The following is a 23,014-nucleotide window of genomic DNA, read 5'->3' as shown; positions in this document are numbered from 1 at the left end:
ATGAGGGGATGGTGCTATGAGGACATGGGGATGTGAGGACAGAACTGAGGGGATGGTGCCCTAGGGCCATGGGGGTGCGAGGCCAGAGCTGAGGAGGTGGTGCTGTGTGTGAGGACAGTTATGAGGGGATGGTGCTATGAGGACATGGGGACATGAGGACAGAACTGAGGGGACGGTGCCCTAGGGCCATGGGGTTGTGAGCCCAGAAATGAGGAGATGGTGCTGTGTGTGAGGACAGTTATGAGGGGATGGTGCTATGAGGACATGGGGACGTGAGGACAGAACTGAGGGGATGGTGCCCTAGGGCCATGGGGGTGCGAGGCCAGAGCTGAAGAGGTGGTGCTGTGTGTGAGGACAGTTATGAGGGGATGGTGCTATGAGGACATGGGGACATGAGGACAGAACTGAGGGGACGGTGCCCTAGGGCCATGGGGTTGTGAGCCCAGAAATGAGGAGATGGTGCTGTGTGTGAGGACAGTTATGAGGGGATGGTGCTATGAGGACATGGGGACGTGAGGACAGAACTGAGGGGATGGTGCCCTAGGGCCATGGGGGTGCGAGGCCAGAGCTGAGGAGGTGGTGCTGTGTGTGAGGACAGTTATGAGGGGATGGTGCTATGAGGACATGGGGACGTGAGGACAGAACTGAGGGGATGGTGCCCTAGGGCCATGGGGGTGCGAGGCCAGAGCTGAGGAGGTGGTGCTGTGTGTGAGGACAGTTATGAGGGGATGGTGCTATGAGGACATGGGGACGTGAGGACAGAACTGAGGGGACGGTGCCCCAGGGCCATGGGGTTGTGAGCCCAGAAATGAGGAGATGGTGCTGTAGGAGTCTGTGGGGATGTGAGGGCAGAGGTGAGAGAGGAAGGTGCACTGGGGATGCAAGGACCCTGTTGAGGCTATTCTTTGGGCTGGGGGGTGGAAGGGAAGCGAATGGGGACATGGACAGAGCCCACAGCCATTGCCTTTGGCATTCACCTCCCCTCCCCCCCCCCCAGGTTAGAGGAAGGTATCAGGCAACCACCTGAGGAGGCGCTTAACGTCATAACGGGTGGGCGGGGCCATTGTTCCTTCTTCTCGCCTCAGGCACGGGGTCGCCCCCACGGATTACCCTGCCCGCATTCAAGATGGCGCCCGGGGCCTCATCATCTGGTGCCGTGGCAGGAGGCCGAGGCGCGCAGGCGCCGGGTAGCGCGATTGTGACGCCGCCCGGCCAGGCGCTGAGCTCGGCCCCTGCGCTGGAGCTGGGTGCAGCTTCGTCGGGTCCCGCCTCGGGCTTTCCTCCCTTCCCAGCAGGCGGGACGATGAGGCTGCTGGCTGCCGGGATCCTGCTGCTGGGCTGCTCGGCTCCCCTCTGCGCCGCCTTCTACCTGCCCGGCTTGGCCCCCGTCAGCTTCTGCGAGCCCGCCAAGGAGAGCGAGAGCTGCCAGGTGAGAGCGGCCCGCGGCTCCCTGGCTGGGCCGGGCTCCTGGGCTCGGCGCTGCTGGGGGCGGGCATCGCTTGTCAGGGGACGCTGGGGAGCCCTGCGGGGGGGGGGGGGCTCCTGGCTTGAGGCACCCTGCGGAGGGCTGGGGGGCAGGGGGGCTCTTGTAGGGCGGCCCCCGGCTGGGTGCGGAGTAGGGCCCATATGGGGGGGGTGGTTTGTAGGGGGCGCGTCGTTGGGTGCGGAGCAGGGTCCTGTGTGGATGGGATGGGAGGATTTGTAGGGGGCTTCTTGGTGACTGTAGACCACCAAGCCCTGTGCCTGGGGTATGTGTGGGTGGGAGGGGTGTAGGGGGGGCCCAGCTGGGTATGGAGTAGGGCCCATAAGGGAGGGGGGTGATGACCCTTTCTCAGTGGTCAAATGTAGGGATCCTTGGGGCAGCCCCTTCATGGGGCAGCAAGTGGCTGTGGTGGGAGGAGAGAGCCCCACCCCTTTCACACCCAGTTCTCTCTTTCCTGTGGTGGGGTTTTTAGGACGGGGATACATCCCATGGCTTTTAGCATCTCTGGTGCAGATAAGGTGTTGAACCTGCCTGTCAACCCTGGCCAGGTGCTGGGTGAGAGCAAGCTGGCTCTCAGAGGAACAGTGGATCTGTCATACAATGCAGCTTTTCTTTGAATAGCATACTGTACGTAGAAAACCATGAGGGCTAAATTAGCTGTTGTCATGCAGGAAAAAGATCTTGAAGTTAGTGTGGATAGTTCTCTGAAAACATCTAATCAATGTGCAGCAGTAGTCAAAAAGAGCTAACAATGTTAGCAATCATTAGGGAAGGGCTAGGTAATAAGACAGAAAATATTATAAGGACATTTTATAAATCCATGGTATGCCCACACTTTGAACATTGTATGCAGTTCTGGTCACCCCATCTCAAAAAAGATGTATTAAAATTGGAAAAGGTACAGAGAAGGGCAACAAAAAAGATTGACCATGTAACAACTTCCATATGAGGAGAGATTAGAAAGACTGGGACTGTTCAGCTTTGATGACTAAGGGGGAATATGATAGAAGTCTATAAAATCATGAATGGTGTAAATAACACTTCCTTATTCACTTTTGTTACCCCTTCATGGAACAGAAGAACCAGGGATCACCCACTGAAATTTATAGGCAGCAGGTTTAAAACAAAATAAAGGATGTACTTGTTTACATAACACACAGCCTGAGGAACTCATTGCCAGGTTATGTTGTGAATGCCAAAATTATAACTGGGTTCAGAATAAATTAGATAGGTTCATGGCTATTATCCAAGATGATCAGGGATGCACACCATGCTCTAAGCCTCAAACTGCCAGAAGCTGGGACTGGGCCGCAGGAGACGGATCACTTGATAATTGCACTGTTCTGTTCATTCCCTTTTAAGGCTCTGGCATTGGCCACTGTGGAAGACAGGATAGTGGGCTAGGTGGACCATTGATCTGAGTTTCTGGGAACACTTTAAAACCAGGTGTTATCCACACATTTGTGTGCATGATAACATTTTTTTTTAAAATGTTTCCAACCATTTGTTAGGTGACCAGAAATCCTCTTGCTTCAAACTTGTCACCTATGGAAACTTGGCGGAAGGGCAAGACTGCTTGTGCATTATGATGTTGTGTCTTACTGCCATTGAGCCCTTCAAACAACATGCTGGTTTCTGCTGTCATTAGAGACCGTATGGTGCTGAAAAATTGTCAGTTTCTTTTGTGATGTGGTGCCATAAAAATGTGAGAACTTCCTGCTCGGTTCTGCAAAGTGGGCATTCTACTAGAAAACCTGATACCTGTCTTGCAGTCAGTGGTGCGGCTGGGCTATGCTAGCAGCCTGGTAAGTGCTAATGTAGGTAGAGAGTTTTTAACCACTGTTTTTTAAAATCTGAGTTTTGTCTGCACTGGTGTTTACACAAGTGACTAGTGCTAGCTATTATTGTGCTACTACTGGAAAACTGCAAAGATTTTTAGTTTAGTCAAGGTCTTTAACGTGAGTCTTCCTAGCACTGCACAGCAAAGTGTAAAGGATAAAAAAAGAGTCTTTCTAAACTTGGAATGGGTTTAACTAGTTTAAGATACTTCTCACATGGGTAAAAGCCCTGTTGCCTTTTCTTGTATTACAGTGTATGTTGCTTACATTCTTTTTCATTCTTTTAGTCAAAAATTGAGCTCTTTGTGAATAGACTGGACTCAGTAGAATCAGTTCTACCTTATGAATATGATGCGTAAGTACATTATAGTACGATTCTAGAGTGTTTGAAAGTATGTTTTCTATCCTCGCCTTTATATTTGTATAAACTAAAGTAATGTGATTTGTAACTTGATTCAATATGTTGAAAGAACTGTCAGACACTTGCTAGCTGGAGGAGTAAGCCTACTACTCAGATAGGTATGAAAGATGACAATTGGTAGGGTTATCAGTTATAAGGGTTCACTAACTATGTCCTGCTAAGTAATTCTACCCCTATACTATTGGGAAAGAGGGGAAGTTGCTGGGTTTTCTTTTGGGGTTTTGTCCCTGGGTCCTGCTTTGGAATTCTGTGTAGACATCTATTAGATAGCTGATAAATTTGAAATTCACCCCACTGTCTGCTGTAAGACCAGAGCTTTCTGTCTCTTTTCTCCCAGTGCCTCCTGGATGCTGTGAAGAGGAAGGAGGTCTTCATTACTCTTACACCCACAGCCTCTGTTTTTAGTTTTTTGGGGGGATTTTTTGGTCCTTTTCTCTCAAGAATGTCACTGCCTGCCTTTGCTGATGCTGGTAGCTTTGCCAAGTAGAAATGAGAAATTTGTGTGATTCTTAAATTTTACTGCTGAACGCACTGGGGAATAACAAGTGGTATTCTTGTAAACTTTACTATGCTCTTCCTTGGAAAAGCAATGAATAGCAGCAGAGATACTGGAGGCTGGCTCAGTAAGACAACAGTACAGGTGTTGCATTAAATGCTGCAGAAATTGATGGCCTCGGCTCACGCACTGGTTAGGAAAAGCTTCTTATTCACTAGTTTCAAGTGTGATTTTAGAACATAGATGTACCCACAGAGATCATGAATAGTTATATTTCCCTACCGTTAGCTGTTTCAAGTAAAGGAGAACTTCTGGACAGGTGAATGGATCTTTTTTGCATACTGGGATAAAAGCCATCAGATTTGTCCCTCTACAGAATATACACACTTGCCATGTTAATTATTTTCCATCTGTAAGGAATCTTTTTTTTTTTAAAAAATCGTTCTTCATTTGGCATTATGTCATGGAAGGAACATGAATAGTGCTTTGTATGATTTTCTTACTTCTTTTAGCCTGAAACTTATCTTACTTCAATTGCAGTTTGAAAACGGAACTTTGACTACAATCTTACAGTATATATTTTAAACAATATTGCTTGAACTATGGAGTGCGTTGGTGACTGATTAAAAAAGTTACTTTGTGCAGTGAATTGTACCTAATCTGTCTGCATTTGGAGTCAGACTTTCAATGGTATATTAAGGATTGTTGGTTTAAAAAAAAAACACCTCCTGAAAACTCCTGTATCAAGGATATAGCTTAACAAATTGATTTATTTTGAAACTGTAAATTTCAGCCTAAAATGTATTAATATTAAAGACTCTAATTTTTTTCAGTTTTGACTTCTGTCAAGATGAGAGAGAAAAAAGACCTTCCGAAAATCTTGGACAAATCCTGTTTGGAGAAAGAATAGCATCATCACCATATAAGGTTATTCTAGCCATCCAAAGTTATTCTGGTTACACTTGATAATTACAGTCTTAAAAAAAATCTCTCCTTCAATAATAATCAGATAACAACTAAGGATTTTGTACTATCACTATAAATCGGTATCTTGGTCATTGTTAACTTAGTGCATGGGAATTGAGAATTCCATCCTAACCTGCTAACACATTTTTTCCAAGAGTATTTAACTGTATATTTTACAGAGATTATTCAAGTACACATGTGCAAAATTTTGGACAACCTATTATGGAGGTTAGTTTGGTCCTCAGTATAGTTACCCTTACACACACAATTTGGTAGAGCTATTGGTGTGATGTGGCAATATTAAAAATGGCCCACAAGCCATTCAGAATACTTGTGAGCAGTAACTTCCTCTCGCTTTTAGGGCTTATATCCTAGGATTTTTAATTGTGTTGTAACATGTGTTAACTAACACAACTATAAATTCTAACCACACTGTAAAACCAGATTAGAAATATAAATGTGTGAAAACACTTCCTTAATGGAAAAGTGCACTTCAGCAGGAAATGTCTACCGTGCTGCTGAAATTTGCCAGCATTGCCTCATGGTTTGTCGTCATGCTCTATAGCAGCTGAAATTAAACTATAGTATACAAAAGGGGCATTGTTGGCAACATGGGTAATTTCATGATGCACTGTGCTAAGTAAAGCTAATGTGATCTCTTTACTGGTGCAATACTTTATCAATTTGCAAGTGGATTATTTTTAAAAACCTTATGGTTAACATTTCAAATAGTTGTTTACTTGGAGTATTCTAATTGTTGTAGAGATTTATGTACTTTTAGGAATGTACAGATGAAATATTTTGCATAGGTTGTACATAAGCACTGGTTCTCAAACTGAGTTGAAACTACTGATATGAAACAAACTTTGGCTTCAAGAATTCTTTTTAGTGGGATAGGCTAGGATCTAGATTAAAAATAGACTTTGATTGAAAAATAATGGCTCTTTAAAAAGGTACTTTAAGAGCAAAATTTTAAAATTGCTCTGTGTGTGTGTGTGTTTTGGTAACAGTTTACGTTTAACAAAGCGGAAACCTGCAAGATAGCTTGTACAAAATCATATGACCCAGAAAAAAGTGATGACAAAAATAAACTGGCTTTTTTGAAGAAAGGAATGCAATTGAATTATCAGCATCACTGGTGAGTTCAGACATATCCTGTTTTGAACTGTGAACAGCAAAATGAAAATTAGCATAATGTAATGAGTTGTTCTGAGAGGTGACACTTTTTATCTTCTCTCCAGTAATTGTCCTGTAACATATTATTCTTTAAGACCTAACTAAAATCCTGTTTTTTATTTGCATATGAAATATAACTTAAAAATAACGGAATAATTAGATATTTCTTACTAAGGAGTTGCCTGATCAAAATTTCTTTGCCTAGGATTATTGATAATATGCCTGTAACATGGTGTTATCAAGTGGAAGATGAACACAAGTACTGTAATCCGGGATTTCCAATAGGATGTTTTATTACTACAGATGGCAGAGTTAAAGATGCTTGCGTTCTTGATGTAAGTGGTGAGAGCTTATTTCTTTAATATGGCCAGATATGGGTCTAGCTACAAAGCTGTAGTGTTTGGGTCATGTCCTCATAAGTCTTTGTCATGTTTTTTTGTTTTTAATAAATAACCGTGTGCTTACAGAGTGTAAAACAGGCTTGATATACAAAACACAAATATAGTTAAATAAGATCTACAGTATGTCCATTAAGAAAAGGAGTACTTGTGGCACCTTAGAGACTAACCAATTTATTTGAGCATAAGCTTTCGTGCATCCGATGAAGTGAGCTGTAGCTCACGAAAGCTCATGCTCAAATAAATTGGTTAGTCTCTAAGGTGCCACAAGTACTGCTTTTCTTTTTGCGAATACAGACTAACACAGCTGTTACTCTGAAACCTGTCAGTATGTCCATTGACAAAGGTAAGCACACCTATATGTAATCAGACATTCCTCATTTATATACATTATGTGGTTGTCTGCTGCAGCTTGTAGTAAACACTATAGTTAACGGTGCAAAATACCTTCAAACATGAATTCCTGGTATAGCATGGATTTAAACTTTCTGAAATTTTCGGACGAAACTTCATGTTTAGGCTCTGGCTGAGGGGAATTTTTAATCAAGTTTGGGCAAAATCTGTGCAGATTTTCAAATTCCGTAAGGGTGGAAAAACATTCTCTCTTCTGACAAAGTCAATGCCATATGCTCCTCTGCCACTTCCCTAACTCAGAAGCAGTAGTGCTTTGAAACCTGAGCCCAGATCCTGCTCCATGCAGGCAAATCCCTGCATTCATGCAGAACCCCACTGACTTTAATGGGGCTCGTGCTGCATGCAGCTTATTGCAAGATCTTAGTAGGAACGAAACCTTCCAGAAAACACCAAGAAACAGGTACTGATGTGTTTGTTGACAAATGTATAACACTCAAAAATGGCAGTTAAATATACGTAGTTTAGTCAGAATTGTGAAAAGACTTGTCAAACCCTGCTTTGATGGAGAAAATAATTGTTAGCAGCAAGTATGTTTAGTACTCCTGGTGGAATTCAACGCCAAAAAATTAAATTCTGCACACAATATTTTAAAATTCTGGGAATTTATTTAAACTACCATACAATGGATGGAGAATGGGAGTGGGAAGCATTGGAGAAAATCCCCAAACCCCCTTTGTCTAATAATAATAATGTAGCTAGGTTTGATCCTTTATTTCTAGTTATTAGTCAACAAATATATGTAGCCATATGCTCAGTATTAGATATAGGCAACTGAAGAGTAAGTGAGGGCTGGGGTATCAAACTCACAGTTTATATTGGCTACTGACTATCTCCAGAAAAGTCAGAAGTAAACAGTTCATGGAGCACATTTTGACTGGAAAAAGTTTGTCTGAAAATTTAGACCAGTTCTAATCATTGAAGCACCATAAGCATTTATAAGGCTACACTGTCATTTACAATGTCTCCTTTACACCACTCTGGCAGGGTAAAGGAGCTTTAAAACTTTTACACTTGTTTTATGCTTCTGGGGAGATTCACTAAGAATGGGAACAATTCACTAACAACAATGGAAACAACTTAGCAAGCAGGCTGCTACATTATTACTCCTGGGGGAATTCTGTCCCCAAAAAATAAAGTATGCAACAAAAAATTAAAAATTCTGGACACAATATTTTAAAATTCTGCATATTTTATTTGTCAAAATAACACCATATAATCACATCAAAATTATTTTTTGTAATTTATTTCAAAATACCTGTCAACAAGTATGTCTGTAACGATTCATAGAAAAGATTCAGAAAATGTTTTTTTGACAAATTCCTTACTAGGCATATTAATACAGAACTCTGAGTAATAATTCGTTTAAACTACAATACAGAGCTGTATTTCCCGCACCCATCAGAAGCAGTGCAAAGGATTGGGGGATTCAGGGGTAATGGAGGAGCTGAGGAAGAGGGAAGTAATTGCTCTGAAGGAGCCTGGGTTTGAACTTGGAGGGTTGTTGGGTATGGGTGGGAAAAGTACAGAACAGTGGGTTTTTTGTTTTGTTTGTTGTTTGTTTTTGTTTTTTTATGGGGCGGGGAGGGACTGTTAAGGAGCTTTCCCCATTCAGACCCTGGCTGACCCCTAGCCTCTCCCATTCAATCAGGAACATCTGCCCTGTCCCCATGTGTCCTGGACCCGCTGTCCACATGGGTCCCTACATCCCCATTTAGACATCCACTCCCACCATCTGGCCCTGCCCCTCCCTCCCATCCCCATGTGTCTGTTCCCCCACTCAGCCATTCCCCTGTCTGTATATGGCCCTGCATCCCCTCCCCGTGTGTCTGTGCCCGCACTCAGCCACTCACTTCCTGCTGTAGCTGGGCACCCCCTTCCCCTCTGCTCACATGGCCCTGCACCTCCCTCCTATCTGTGGCCCTGTGCCTCCATTCCCATTCAGCCCCTGCCCCCATATGTCCTCCCCCACTAGCCCTTATGAGCCCCTGTCTGACCCCCCAGCACCCCCACTCTGTCTGTCCCGTGTTATCATCCCCCTCCCCCCCCATAGCCCTTCTCTCCTGACTGGGCCTGCTGCTAGGAAGGATCTGCATGCTCTTTCTCTTCCCTAGCTGTCTGGGAGCTGCTGCTCTGTTCTGGCGCCACAGCGACCTCTGGGCTGCAAAATATGGAACTGCACCAACGTTCTAGCAGAATTTTTTTCTGCGCAAAAAAAATAAAAATATGCGTGACTCATTAATTATGCACATGCACAGTCATGCAGAATTCCCCCAGGAGTACATTATGCTCTGCATGAGGTGACAAAGCCTGCCTCACACCTACCTCCAGACATCCCGAAGCCCTGACCCTCCATGCTGGGCATGTCACAATAGCGACCTAGAAGGACTGTGTATGTGTGTGTGTCTCTCTCTCATTTGCTCGCATGTATGCATGCCCAGCCGTACCCCTCCCCCCCCGGTAGTGATTGACATGTCCCCCACACGCATGCACAGTCCCCCCCGCCCACGGGCTGATTTACATCTGTGCCGGCTGCTGGGGGCAGGGGGTGAGAGACTGCTCTTGCGGCTTCCCTTTACTTCCTCTCAAAGTCATTTTTCTGCAGGGAAGCAAAGCAGTCTGTGGATGACATGAATTCTGCGCCCGTGCAGTGGCGCGGTATTCCTCCAGGGGTAGTGTAGGGGAATATTGTAAACTTGATGTCACAGTAATGCTGTTATGATAACAGGGCTCATACGTGAATACATCAAGAGAACAATATTTTGTGGATTAAATATGTACAGTAATAGATCTAATAATTGGCTGGTAAATGCATATTGACTGAATCAAAGATAGCAAGTTGAAAACTCCAAAGCTTAAACTTCTCTGGGTTTTGATACACAAGTACCAGATGATTTTCCCAGAGAGATCAGTATGTAATACAAGCCTATTTATAAAGTGCACATGTTTGGATAAAGCACTAACTCTGCTGTACAGTGCTTCTGCAGCAGTGGATGTCATAGCCTGGTAATGTCTGTGTATAGATGAATGGATTAAATATATTTATATGGCATTGTGCCAGAGAAGTAACTGTCATATGGGCAAAGAAGAACACAGTAGTTATGCCTATAAGTTTAAATTGCAAAGGTGGTAGAATGCTATGCATCGTTCCAGTATATCTTAAAAATACACCAAAATACATATTCCATCCTACCTAAATTTAGAACCAATTATTGCGTGTGACCCCCCTTTTTTAAAAAAAAATTTAAAGAGGGATAATAGAATATGCCAACAGGGCTACTGCATATCTAATTTTTCAGTGCCTCCAAAGCCCTTAATTTAGAATACTTAAACTGCACAAAATGCCAAAGAAAACAAACCAGTGACTAAATACATAGTTACTGGAGAGTTGTAGCAAAATGTTCGAAAACTAGCACTATGCCAATAATACAAGGATTTTGATCATTGGGGAAGGAAAAGAATCCAGAGTCCCTGGACCTTAGAGGATCAGATATTTCAACACTAGAACTCCCCAATGTTACTTTTGTTGGAATCCTAGAAGAATACTGATCTGAGTGCTTTCAGAATAATGACAGATTAATCTGCAGCAAAGTATGAGAGGAAGAGGGCATTTTTACTGAAAAATTCAGGTAATCTTTCTGGATGCAAGGCACATTACTAAGAATAATTGAAATGCTGGGGAAGTGGGTTGGAGTGAGATGGAAGTGTTTTTGAAGGCATTTTGAAACTGAGGCTAACTGTTAGTTTCACTAACACTTTCTGGGACAAGCTATTAGCAAACAAACCTCTTTTGGGGGAAAAAATGGGGGCAGAAAGGAAATGGGAATGGGGGCAGAAAGGAAAGTTCAATCAGACTTAGTTATGTTAGGCTTTGTCTACATAGTAAACTTCATTGTTGTCATTTATTGCGATTGCTCCTGGAGCTGCAATGATGGAAGCTATAGAATAGAGGGGACTCAGTATGGGGTTTTAAAAAAAGTTGCTGCATTGTTATTACCAGTGGCTAATTATGGCTACAGAACTAGGTGTTTTGATATGCACTGCAGCTTCCATCATGGCTATTGCCAGTGGAAAGGCACCAATCGTGATTAATGATCAGAAAGTTTGCTAGTGTAAATTTAACATCACCTCTGGATCGGTCATCTGAGGAAATTGAATGATAGATCTAAAATATTTTAGTAATTTATTTAAACTACAATACAATGGATGGAGAATGGGAGTGGGGAGCATTGGAGGGAAATCACCAAACCCCCTTTGTCTAATAGTAATGTAGCTAGTATGGACCATTTACTTCTAGTTATTAGTCAACAAATATATGCAGCCATATGCTCAGTATTACATGATAGGCAACTGAAGAGCAAGCGAGGGCTGGGGACTCAAACTCACAATTTATACTGGCTACTGAGTATCTCCAGAAAGGTCAGTAGTAAACAGTTCATGGAACACATTATGATAGGAAATTTTTTCAGTCCAAAAATTTATACCAGTTCTAATCACTAAAGCATTTAGTCACTAAGCATTTATAAGGCCAAATTGTCCTTTACGATACGGCTCCCTTACATCACTCTAGCAGGGTAAAGGAGCCTTAAAATTTTTACAACTGTTTTATACTGCTGAGGGAATTCACTCAGAACAATGGGAACAATTAACTAAGCAGGCAGGCTACTACATTTTGCTCTGTCTGAGGGAACAGAGCCTGTCCCATGTCTGCCTCTTCAGAAACAGACCAAAGTCCTGCCCCTCCACGCCAAGCGTGCTGCAGTGGCGAACGAGAGGGGCAGAATGTGTCTGTCTCTCTCATATGTGCATGACTACCCAGGTCCCCCTGGCGGTGATTTATGTCTCTACTGGCTGCTCTGGGTGCCCAAACCAACCTGCCTGCCCTGCCAGGGAGGGGGTACATGACCACTTTTGCGGGTTCCCTTTTCTTTCCTGTCAGAAGTCATTTTTCTGCGGGGAAGCAAAAATCTGCAGGGGCCATGAATTCTGCAAAAGCATAGTGATGCAGAATTCCCCCAGGAGTAATAGACTATTCAGCTGAAGAACCACATGTTAGGTTAGAGATAGCACTCACATCTCTATGCTCTAGCCCAGTGGTCCCCAAACTTTTGGGGGTCACTGCCCCCTCCCTATCTGCATCCCACCGTGGCCAGGAGCAGGACTGTGGCTTGTGGTGGGAGGATGACTCAGACAGGAGTAAGGGGGCTGAGGCTAGGGTCACAGCTGGGGGTAGGTCTGGGGCAAGAAGTGGGCCTGGGGACGGAGCCATGGCCAGGGGCTGAGGCTGGGGGTGGGAATGGAGTTGCAGTGTCGCTGCAGTGGGGGCCGACAGCCGGGCCCACGGCCAGGTGTGGAGCTGCGCCAAGGCTGGAGTTGGGCCAGGGGTGGGGCTGGGAGCCAGGGACTGGAGCAGAGCTGGGGGCGGGGGAAGGGGCTGGGTGGTGTTCCCTCCCCATCCCCCATGGGCTGGCCTGGGCCCCACTGTACGCCCCCCCCCGGTTCCTCCATGCCCCCTAGGGGGCATACCCCACAGTTTGGGGGACCTCTGCTGTAGCCATTAGAGGGGGGACAAAGAGCTACAGTTAGTGTGGGTTACATGGAGATAATAGAGGGAGTAGACTTTTAAATCTGGACTGGAGTGTCTTATGATGACCTTGCAAGACTGATGTAGACTGTTTTAAACCTTGTGGAATGCAAAGTTTATTCTTTACCGTTATTTTCTTTGCTTTTTGTAGATTTGTTATCTTTCTAATGTCTATTTTGAGAATATACAAAATACTCCTCATTCCTCCACCCCTTCTGTGTCTGCCCCTCAGCCCCCAGTATTCTTTTATTTTGGAGTATTTGGATCTTTGACTACAGTATTACCTCTCTACTGGAAATGTTTTTCAAACATGTAATATTTTGCAGTCTCAGTTTCACAAGAGGGACACCTTCTACCTCTTCAACCATGTTGACATTACAATCATGTACCATAGCGGGAAAGATGAAAGCTGGCCTGGAGCAAGACTGGTAATGGCAAGACTGGATCCAAAAAGGTAATTACTAGTACACGCCATTTTAATATGCTTCAGTGTCTTCAACCATGGGTAGCGAAACTAGAAATTACAGTTGAAATAAAACAGTTTCAGTTTTTCTGAAGAAATGTCTGTGCTCTGTTGATTATTGTAAATCTTTGAATACATTGATGTATCTTCCTGACTTTACTTTTTGAAAGTAAAAATGAATGGTGTGGAGAAAGTGAATAGGTAAGTGTTATTTACCCCTGCACAGAACACACGAACCCAGAGGGTCATCTAATTAAATTAATAGCAGGTTTAAAACAAAAGGAAGTATTCTTCATATGACATACAGTCACTCTGAGGAACCCATTGGTTAAGGCTAAAATTGTAACTGGGTCAAAAAAGAATTTAAATAAGTTCATGGAGGATAGGTCCATCAATGGCTATTATCCAAGATGGTCAGGGATGCAACTCTACGTCTTGGGTGTCCCTAGGCCTCCGACTGCCAGATTCTGGGACTGGATGATAGGGGATGGGTGTATCACTTGATGATGATTTCCCTGTTCTGTTCTTTTCCTTTGAAGCTTCTGGCATTGGCCATTATTGGAAGACAGGATAGTGGGCTAGGTAGACCACTGGTCTGATCCTTTATGGCTATTCTTATGTTTAGTGGTAATAAAACTGACTCATTAACACTCAAAAGCCACTATTCAATGCCTTCATTGTATTTCAGCTTTCTCTTCACGTCAGTTTTGGCTACAGGGCTATGCAAGAATGTTGAATGATGGGGAGATGTATTTTCCTATTATCCGCATAATCAGAAATGGCTGAACCATGTTTGCTCTAACTTTCTGAAGCAGGGGTGGGCAAACTATGGCCCGCGGGCCACATCCGGCCCGTCAGACCTTTTTGATCCAGCCCTCAGCTCCCCCCTCCCGTCCTCCGAACTCCTTGATCCCAACCCAGAGCCCCCTCTTGTACTCCAAACCCCCCATCCCCACCCCAGAGCTTCCAGCCAGATCCCTCACCTTTCTCTCCCCCCCCCCCCCCCGCCGCCCTGTGGCCCAACAGCCTGCCCCGTGTCTGATACTCCTCCTGCCCTCCAGACCCATTGGTCCCAGCCTGGAACACCCTCCTGCACTCCAAACCCCTCATCTCAGGCCTCACCCCAGAGCCCACAGCCGGAGCGCTTACACCCCTCCCCTGTACTCCAACCCCCAGTCCAGAGCCCCCTCCCGTCCTCCAAACCCCTTGGTCCCAGCCCCACCCCAGAGCCCGCACCCCCAGCCGGAAACATCACCTCCCCCTCGGAACCCTAGCCTGGAGCCCCCTCCCGCACACTGAACTCCTCATTTCTGGCCCCACCCCAGAGTCCTCACCCCCAGCCAGAGCCCTTATCCACTCCTGTACCCCTACCCCCAATTTTGTGAGCATTCATGGCCCGCCATACAATTTCCATACCCTGATGTGGCCCTCAGGCCAAAAAGTTTGCCCACCCCTGTTCTAAAACCTCAAACCAAACCCTTCACATGTTCAGAGGTGAAGTCCATTTTGATGGTGGGAACCGGAAGGCCTTTTCTCAATAAAGAAACTGTAAAACTGGTGGGAAAAGATACAAAAAAAGTAGATAATAATTTTGAAGAAGTTCTCTACCCAATACAGCAGGTATGAATCTTATTTAAAATTTCTGTCTTGCTAGCTACAAACATACAGATAAAAACAATTTAAATTGTGGAGGTCCCGCTATGGAGATTCCTGGTAAATTCACAAACAAACTGGATTTGATCTACACTTATTCTGTGAAATTTGAAGTAAGTATTATTAATGTTTTAGTAACAAATCTCCTAAATTGTTTGGATCCAGGTTCTTTCTGGCAGTTATTTATTTATTCAGTATAAATGTTTTCACTGTTTTAATACAGTTTTATGAATATTAATATGTCTGAGGAACAACTTGGGAATGTAAGCAGTTTTGTAGGTAAAAATATTAAACATCCAGTCCCAAAGTTCAGAATGCAGTAGGAGAGCACTGTGAAAAATGACTTCCAGAAGCAAATTTCTCTGTTTACAAGTAAAAAGATGGCTTTAACTACCAGCTCTGAGTTTGAAAGCCACGCAGGGTTTTTCTGTGATCATGTGTCATCAGTAATGAAAATGTTACAGGTTAAATTATGCTTTCAGTTACAACAGAGCAATCCAGCTGTCCTCAAATTCTAATCTGCAAGTGGAACTTTACCTGTCTTTCTGATGGTTAAAAAGGAAATGAAATCCAGATCACTCTTCTGTAGCTTCATTGGTTCTTCAGTGTTAACAGCAGTAAAATTAAGTAGAACTTAGATTTGGCATTAAAGTTTGCAGATCTGGCTCTAAACACAGGGAACAGAGCTATTGGTTCATGTAACTCTTCTACATAGTCACTGTTCACAGTGGATCGCTAATTTAAGCAACCCTCATATTGGAGAGAATATATTTATAGATAAACTTTCTTAGAGACATTTTTGATTTTATAATTTACCTACTTTAATGAATGAGTTCATAGTGAGCATATTTTTTTAGTTCTTGTCAACTGAGTTGCTGTCCATCTGATTTGAAAGTGTCTTCGTTATAATTTTACCCAGACACTTGCGAGCACTAAATTAACTACTGGATAAGTGGCTTTGAAAACAGTCCTTATTTCACCTAATACATCACAGGCAGTAAGTAGCAAATCGTACTTGTGAATGTGTTTTTACCCTAATCTGAAAGGTAACCTCTTATGGGTGTGAGGATAGTTCGGTTTCCCTGTTGCTTCAAAAATTGATACCCCTGTTCAGCCTACCTTAAAAAGTGGCAATTATGGTTTGTTTTTATGATGTAAGACACCTGTCTACTAGGAATTGGACTGAGAGCACTAGTTCATTTTTTGCAAAGACAGCCATACAGCTGTCATATGATGATAGCTTTCACTATCCACCCATCTGAAGTTAACTTGAACCTACCTTGAGGTTATAGAATATAGAGCCTTGCACTTTTCCCTTAAGCTATCCAGTCCTCCTTAGACTTGCCAATTTTATGACATGGATGAACCTCCTGTCTATTAACATATGTTTAAATCTTGAGGATAAATTGCAATTTATCATGTCAATGTTGTTCAGTAATTTACAAAATGCATTATGCATTTGGGACACTTGTTTTTTCAGCAAGTCGATAATTCCTGCTAGTTCAGGTATTTCCAGCAGATGTCACTATTTACATCTTAAATATCAGGTACACTTAAAATTGACTCTCTGCAGTTTGCTGCCTTTAAACTTTACTTTAGATATAGTCAGAATGCATTTTTCTAAGGAAAAAATGCTATTTATTTATTTAAAATTTAAAATTAATAAACCAGTAAAATCAGTAGTGGCTGTTTTATGGATCCAGGACATTTACTTTTAAAACTAAGTAAACTAAGCCCATAACTTAAATAGTAATAGCTTTATGTTTTGTTATCGCACCTGCATTGTTTTAGTTTGGCCACTGTTTTATCAGTCTGATTTTGCAGTCTGCACACTGAAGAGACAGAAATTTGCTCTCTGTTCTACAGCAGCTGACTTTTTGTTAGTGAGGCCATGATAGACTGACATCTTGACCCATTTTGAAGGGTTGGGCTTTCAGACCTGTGCATGTGCAAAAATATACACATTTGTGCACTTGCTGTTTGCATACAGTCAAGTAGATTATGCATACTCACTAACTTTAGGAAGTGGCATCAAAACCTTTACTCCCCCAAAGTCATTTTTTTTTTTGTTTAATCATTTTGTTTCACCTTGTTTATAGGAAAATGATATCAAGTGGGCTTCCAGATGGGACTACATTTTGGAGTCTATGCCACATACCAACATTCAGTGGTTTAGGTAAAATTTTTAATTTATGGAGTGAATACATCTTGCAGTGAAGCACAAAGATCTTATCCTTCAGTTTTCAGGATATGTAACTGTTACATGTAAAATTAAGTCTGTTAGTTTCCAAGCAAATGAACTTCCTTGTTTCAATACGTAAAGCAGCTTTTGTCAGTCTTGGATCTCTTGGGAGCAGCTAAAGTATTGCATGTCACCAAAGGAATGTGCCATTAGTATCCAAAAGCAAAGTGAAAACATGGAGGTTGCTTTATCATCTTGTTCTGCAGAGCTTTTGGAAGGTTACTGCCCATCAGTTTTCTTACCATTACCATCTGGCTTGCTCTGATTACCAAATAGAGGTTATCTGTACAAGTTTTGTTTTTAATATTAGCTGCTGCTGTTAAATACGAAAGATAGTCAGTGAGGTTTTTTATGCAAGAGAATGTACCAAAAGATCTATTGTTTATGAATTAATGTATAAGTTGTACAGTAAAGAGGAAAATGTGTGCTGTACATAAATGCTAAAAAAGCAATACATATCATACATGAAATCTGATATTTAATATGTAACTAATTTGTTTAATGGAATTACATAGATTTGATTGTATTTCATATATAAAATCCATTTGGCAAAAACCAGTTGGGTTGAGATTCTCTAGTATTCTCTGCTCTTCAGCAGAATGGCTTTGCAGGGGCTTTCCTAGTTTTGTGTTGTAGTATGTCCTATTATAATTTATTTTTTCTGTGTAGGAAAACATTAAAATTTAAAATACCTGACAGAACTACTTACACACAAACTTGATATCCAAAAATGTGCTTCAGACTTCAGATGTGCACATATTATGTAGTGCATATGCTGAAGTCTGAAAAAGTGGATAGAAACTTTGAATTTTTCTTTATCTACAGCATAATGAATTCCCTCGTAATTGTTCTCTTCTTATCTGGCATGGTGGCTATGATCATACTAAGGACTCTTCATAAAGATATTGCAAGATATAACCAGATTGACTCTTCTGTGAGTAGAACTCTTATGGTTTTTAGATCTCCTTTTCTAGGAAGAAAAAATCTATTAACTACAGTTTTGAATGCAGTCTAGGAGGTCAGTATAAGTAATATGTAGATGTATCAGCTCTTTGAGAGTAATAAATGGCCTTACTGAAATGTCAGCTTCCCCAAAGAAGAGAGTATTTGGTGCAGATATGATTAAGAGGCTCAGTTCCCCACCTCGATTTGACAAACTTTTAATGTGGAAGGATAAACTTTAGGGGTAAGCAAAGGTGAGGTGTGTGTTCTATTCAGATATTTCAAAGAACTTAATGTTGAGTGCCTGTGCACACGCTTGGATGTCTTGTGAGGGACACTAACAAGTAAACCTGTAATGCATCAAGTGATGGCTACAAAGGCAAGCTGAGAATTTCTATACTACTATATGTAGGTTTCTGTGAGTCCATTGTAACGGTAAAAACCAAAATCATTATGCCTCTCTTGCTGGTTAAATTTAATCAACCTGAAGTGAATTTGGTACGACTTTGTTCCTTTTTAAAATACAAATAAACGTGCTCTCTGCTGTCCTATCATAATCTTAATGAAATGTTTTTTTAACAGGTTTATTTGATTTCTGCACTGGATGGGGAAAGGACTACTTCTACATCTTAAATCTAAAGCATGAGGTTCATGGACATAAAACTGTCATTTAGAGAATTGTTTTCTAGTAATCGTCAGTTGTAGATGTAAACCTCTTCATTTTAAGGCCTAAACATTGCATATTTCAAACCTACTTGTTTTACAGGTTTGAAATACCAAGCTTGCAGTCGGACATAGAATATTTATCGATAGTGGTCTAACCGCTGTTTCATCCAGATGGTGGGACCAGGTTTAGCTCTGGCATAAGCAGATGTAACTCCCATTTTAGTGGAGTTGTACTGAAAACAACAGTTGAACCTTCTCAGAGGCAGTGTGGCTCTAAGTCCAACACAGTATTTTAGGGTACATCTACACTGCAATAAAAAATCTGTGACAGCGAGTCTCAGCGCCTGGGTCAATTGACTTGGGCTTGTGGGGCTCAAAATATCAGTGCAGACGCTTGGGCTGGAGCCTGAGCTCTGAGACCCACCCCTTTGCTCCTTAGTAGGCTTACTAAAAATCCAACTCCATTGAGTGGGGAGTGCTCTGGTTCACGTAAGACAAACAAGGACTCAGGCTGCCCAGCTTGATCTGATTTTTTTCAGACATGCAGCACAAATAATGCATCAACTTTCAGAGCAAAGTTGGTGGTGGGACCAGAACCTGCTCTGTTTTCCAAGGAAAGTATTTTTGCTGACTAATTTCTCATGGAAAATCTAACTCATGTTCTTTCACTCGTTAAACCTTTCCAAATGTGCCAATAGAAAGTATTTGCCTTGTCCCCTGTTGGATTGGCATAGAAGGCATGCATTTAGGAGGTCCATCCTGGAAAAGGATATTTCTTTTTCAGTTTTCTTTTTTGGTAAATTAAAAATAAGCATTTGTTTCAGGCAACAACGTTTAAACCAATGCTTTGTTTACTTACTGGTTTATGAAAAAAGGCTTAGTAAGGACAATAGAAGCTTCCTGCTTTTGGAAATGGGAACCAGATTTATGTGGACTCCCACAGCAAAAGTGCACTGTACTTTTGGGAAAGGAGTGAGTAACTAGAAGACTTCTGTCCAGGAGGAGAATTTATTATGATTCTGAGTTTGGCAGCGTTTCCTCCATGTTGTACCTTAATAATCATGTTCCCTGTTACCTAACTCTGGATCTATGGTTTCTGTTTCCCTGCTGACATAACACTTGCTGTAAAACTGTTTTCTAAACACATTAAAAAAAGTCCCACTTGCAGCATACCCCCAGCTCTTGAGAATTGTTTATCAACAAGGTGGACACAAAGCTCCTCACACTAGGGAGATGATGAAATGTTCCATAGGAAATGAAGAGATGTTGTCAGTCATGCAGTTCTGTTTCCCTTCCTTCCCACCTCTTTTCTGTGAATGTTTAATTTTGGTACCAAACACCCCAGAAAATATTTACTGATTACAGTTAGGCTGGATGATGTGTAGGGAACCCAGCACTCTTTGACTGAATGGGGCACAGCTATTTTAGCATGGGCCAAGTTTGTTGGAAACCACCAGTTTTTCAGAGTTGACTGCTGCTTAGTTCCTCCAGATTGATATTCCCTAAGACTCAGACTACATTAGTTTATTTAGCAACATGACAGCAACATGATGAAGAACACAATGGTCTCAACTTGAGAATTAACAGGGAAGATATTTGGAGCAGAGGGAGCCCAAATTTGCACTTATGAAGTAAAGCAAAAAGCCCGTCATTACTTAGTTCTTGTTACTGAGGCAGATATCTCTTTTGCTTGTCTCAAAGCATAATTATTTAAACCAATGTGAATTGCTGTATTCCAAGTTAAATTAAATGGAATGCTTTCTTTTGCTTTACATTCACGTTGACCTTATGAGGATCTTTGCTAATTACATTGTTTCTCTGTCACTCTCAAAGGCAAGCATTTTCATGATAAATCTTGCCTGTTTCTTCCAGTAAACCATGAGGGGACTGTAAAACCAGTGAGTGATGAATCAATGCAATTAGTCTGTCTTTGGGCCAAACTGAAAGTTAATCAAACTTTGAAAGCACGTTTCACATTTTGCTTATATTCATTGCTGAATTATGTATATTTAATAAAGATGTTGCTATTATGCAGGAAGATGCTCAAGAGGAATTTGGTTGGAAGTTGGTTCATGGAGATGTATTTAGACCTCCAAGGAAGGGAATGCTGTTATCCGTCTTCTTGGGTCAAGGAACGCAAATTTTCATTATGACCTTTATTACTCTGTGTAAGTATAATAAGGTTTATTAAAATTACATACTTACACCTTAGTGTAATTGTAAGAAACATGAAATGATTTCTTGCATTGCTGTCTATCCTTTTGATTGGTTACAAATCCTTCCTTTTAAGAAAAGAAAAATACATTTGCCCATAGTAATGACCCAGATGTCTGCAATAACGCTATTGCAAATAGTAGTGTTTTGATCATTATCACAGCATCTCTCTATTAGGGCTAATTCACATGCTATAGAAGTGAAGTAGCCCCAGTCCAAATCCCCTTTTTAAAAGTTGTTAAAAATATACTAGAAGTCCACACTTACTCATCATGGTCCAATAATACTTGGACCTAGTAAGGTAAGTTCAAAGACGTTTAATCAAAGCTCTAATATTTTTCAGAACACATTTTTTCTGATAAAGTTGATATAACAGTCAACAGTCATTCTGAAATAAGAACTTGAGTATGTGCCAATAAAATGGCACTGAATCAGTGCTCATGTAACTTGAGCTTGGCACAAACACCTAGATACAGCCATAACATTGTAATCTCCTTCAAATTATTATACTTCATTGTTTCATATAAATCTTTTACAACTCCCTTTGTTACTACACAGTAAAATATTGGCACATACTGACGTTTATATATTTTTGTAGCACTTGGTATTAAATCATTTGTTCTAAATTGTACATACCAGCAAAACATTATCTTCTGTATATCTTGATGCCAAGCAAAAAAACACATTCTTTGATTAAATGTTTCAGACCAGAGAACTGGTCTACAGTAAATACAGATAGAAGTCCAGATAAAATGGTAGCAAATTCAGACTGACCTTCAATACTTGCCGTTATCTATAAACATCTTATGCGGAGAAAAGGAAGGGGTAGCTTGTTTTCCCTTGTAGCATAGGTCATTAAGCAGAAGGGTCAGTATATGCTTGTCCTTGATCCTCCTCTAAAATATATTCTTGCCATATTTAACATCATACTGTAAGATGTTGGCTTTCCCTTCTGGCTTGTTTTTAAACTTTAATTTTAATAAAGATTCCTGTGTGGTGTTGAGCGTGAACAAGGAACCATCAGTTCTGTAGCCTTTGACTCCCGTAGAGCATAGACCTGCCAGTGGCCTGAAGGCTGATTATGTAGCTGTTCTGCCAAGACCATTATCAATAAACAACAAGGAAAACTTGCTGTTAGAAGATAAGACTTCATACAGTCTACACAGTGGTGTAGAAGATTTTTTCTGCCTTTTTGATCATTAAAAGTAGAAATGAAAATCTTATGGGGAGAGGAATAACTTTTGTATTCAATATTTTAAATTTTAAAAGAATCACACCAACAAAATCCCAATAGTCTTTGACCAGCCCGAGTAGGGTACTCCTGTACAGGTTGGTGAAACAAATCAGTAATGTAAGATATGATTATAGTTCTGGGTTTCTAACATTCTGTTGGCCTTCTTCTGTTTTAGAGTTTAAAAACTTGGTGAATTATTTTTAACAGTGAAAATGGCAACTTTATCTTTCCACTTCATCAGTACTTTTCTTTGTTAGAAGATCAGAACATGTAAATATGTCCACCCCAACTCACTGCATTCCTAGCTGACTAACATTTCACACAGAGCATTACTTTTCAGAGTTCTAGTTCAACATCCTTTTCTCTGTTCCTAATGTGTTTAAATGTAAGTATAATAACTTACCTTTTTTTGTCTTCATAAATTGGTCCTTCCAAATCCCATGACAGTTCTTGGAGTCTATTTCCAAATACAAAAATTTCACATACCACTAATTGCAGAGTCTGTAATTGAATAACTGCCTTTCAAATCTGGGGTTGCCCTTACAGTTTGTTCAAGAACTCAAACTACCGCCTCCTTTTTTTCCTTTTTAAATATGGGGACCTTATTTTCCAGATGGTCTACCTTGTTCCTGAAGATAAGCATTGTCCATCGTGGGAGCTGTGATAACCTTTGTCTGGAGTTTGAAGTTTCTAAATCGGTTACTTAAGATCCAGTTCTATTATCTTCATGCTTCTTATAACTACCTTTTTAAAAAATAAATCACTGCTTTTTACTACTCTGGGCCTACTTTTCTTGGACGACTCTTATGGCATGTATTAAACTATTA

General features: G+C 41.6%; 1 protein-coding gene across 1 annotated transcript in view; it reads left to right on the top strand.

Annotated features, from left to right (window-relative positions):
• The first annotated feature begins 1,094 nt into the window (after positions 1 to 1,094).
• LOC140916738 (transmembrane 9 superfamily member 2) overlaps positions 1,095 to 23,014 on the top strand; it is a 41,000-nt gene continuing 19,080 nt past the window's right edge. The window contains exons 1-10 of the mRNA XM_073358440.1: positions 1,095 to 1,429; positions 3,609 to 3,676; positions 5,072 to 5,165; positions 6,215 to 6,342; positions 6,586 to 6,715; positions 13,100 to 13,227; positions 14,891 to 15,002; positions 16,989 to 17,065; positions 17,957 to 18,065; positions 20,775 to 20,907. Coding sequence (XP_073214541.1) covers positions 1,127 to 1,429; positions 3,609 to 3,676; positions 5,072 to 5,165; positions 6,215 to 6,342; positions 6,586 to 6,715; positions 13,100 to 13,227; positions 14,891 to 15,002; positions 16,989 to 17,065; positions 17,957 to 18,065; positions 20,775 to 20,907 — 1,282 coding nt within the window. The 5' untranslated portion in view covers positions 1,095 to 1,126. The remainder of the gene's footprint in view (positions 1,430 to 3,608; positions 3,677 to 5,071; positions 5,166 to 6,214; positions 6,343 to 6,585; positions 6,716 to 13,099; positions 13,228 to 14,890; positions 15,003 to 16,988; positions 17,066 to 17,956; positions 18,066 to 20,774; positions 20,908 to 23,014) is intronic.

The sequence above is a fragment of the Lepidochelys kempii genome, chromosome 9 (genome assembly GCF_965140285.1).
Source record: "Lepidochelys kempii isolate rLepKem1 chromosome 9, rLepKem1.hap1, whole genome shotgun sequence".
Lineage (NCBI taxonomy): Eukaryota > Metazoa > Chordata > Testudines > Cheloniidae > Lepidochelys > Lepidochelys kempii.
This window is presented reverse-complemented; position numbering and strand designations above follow the sequence as displayed.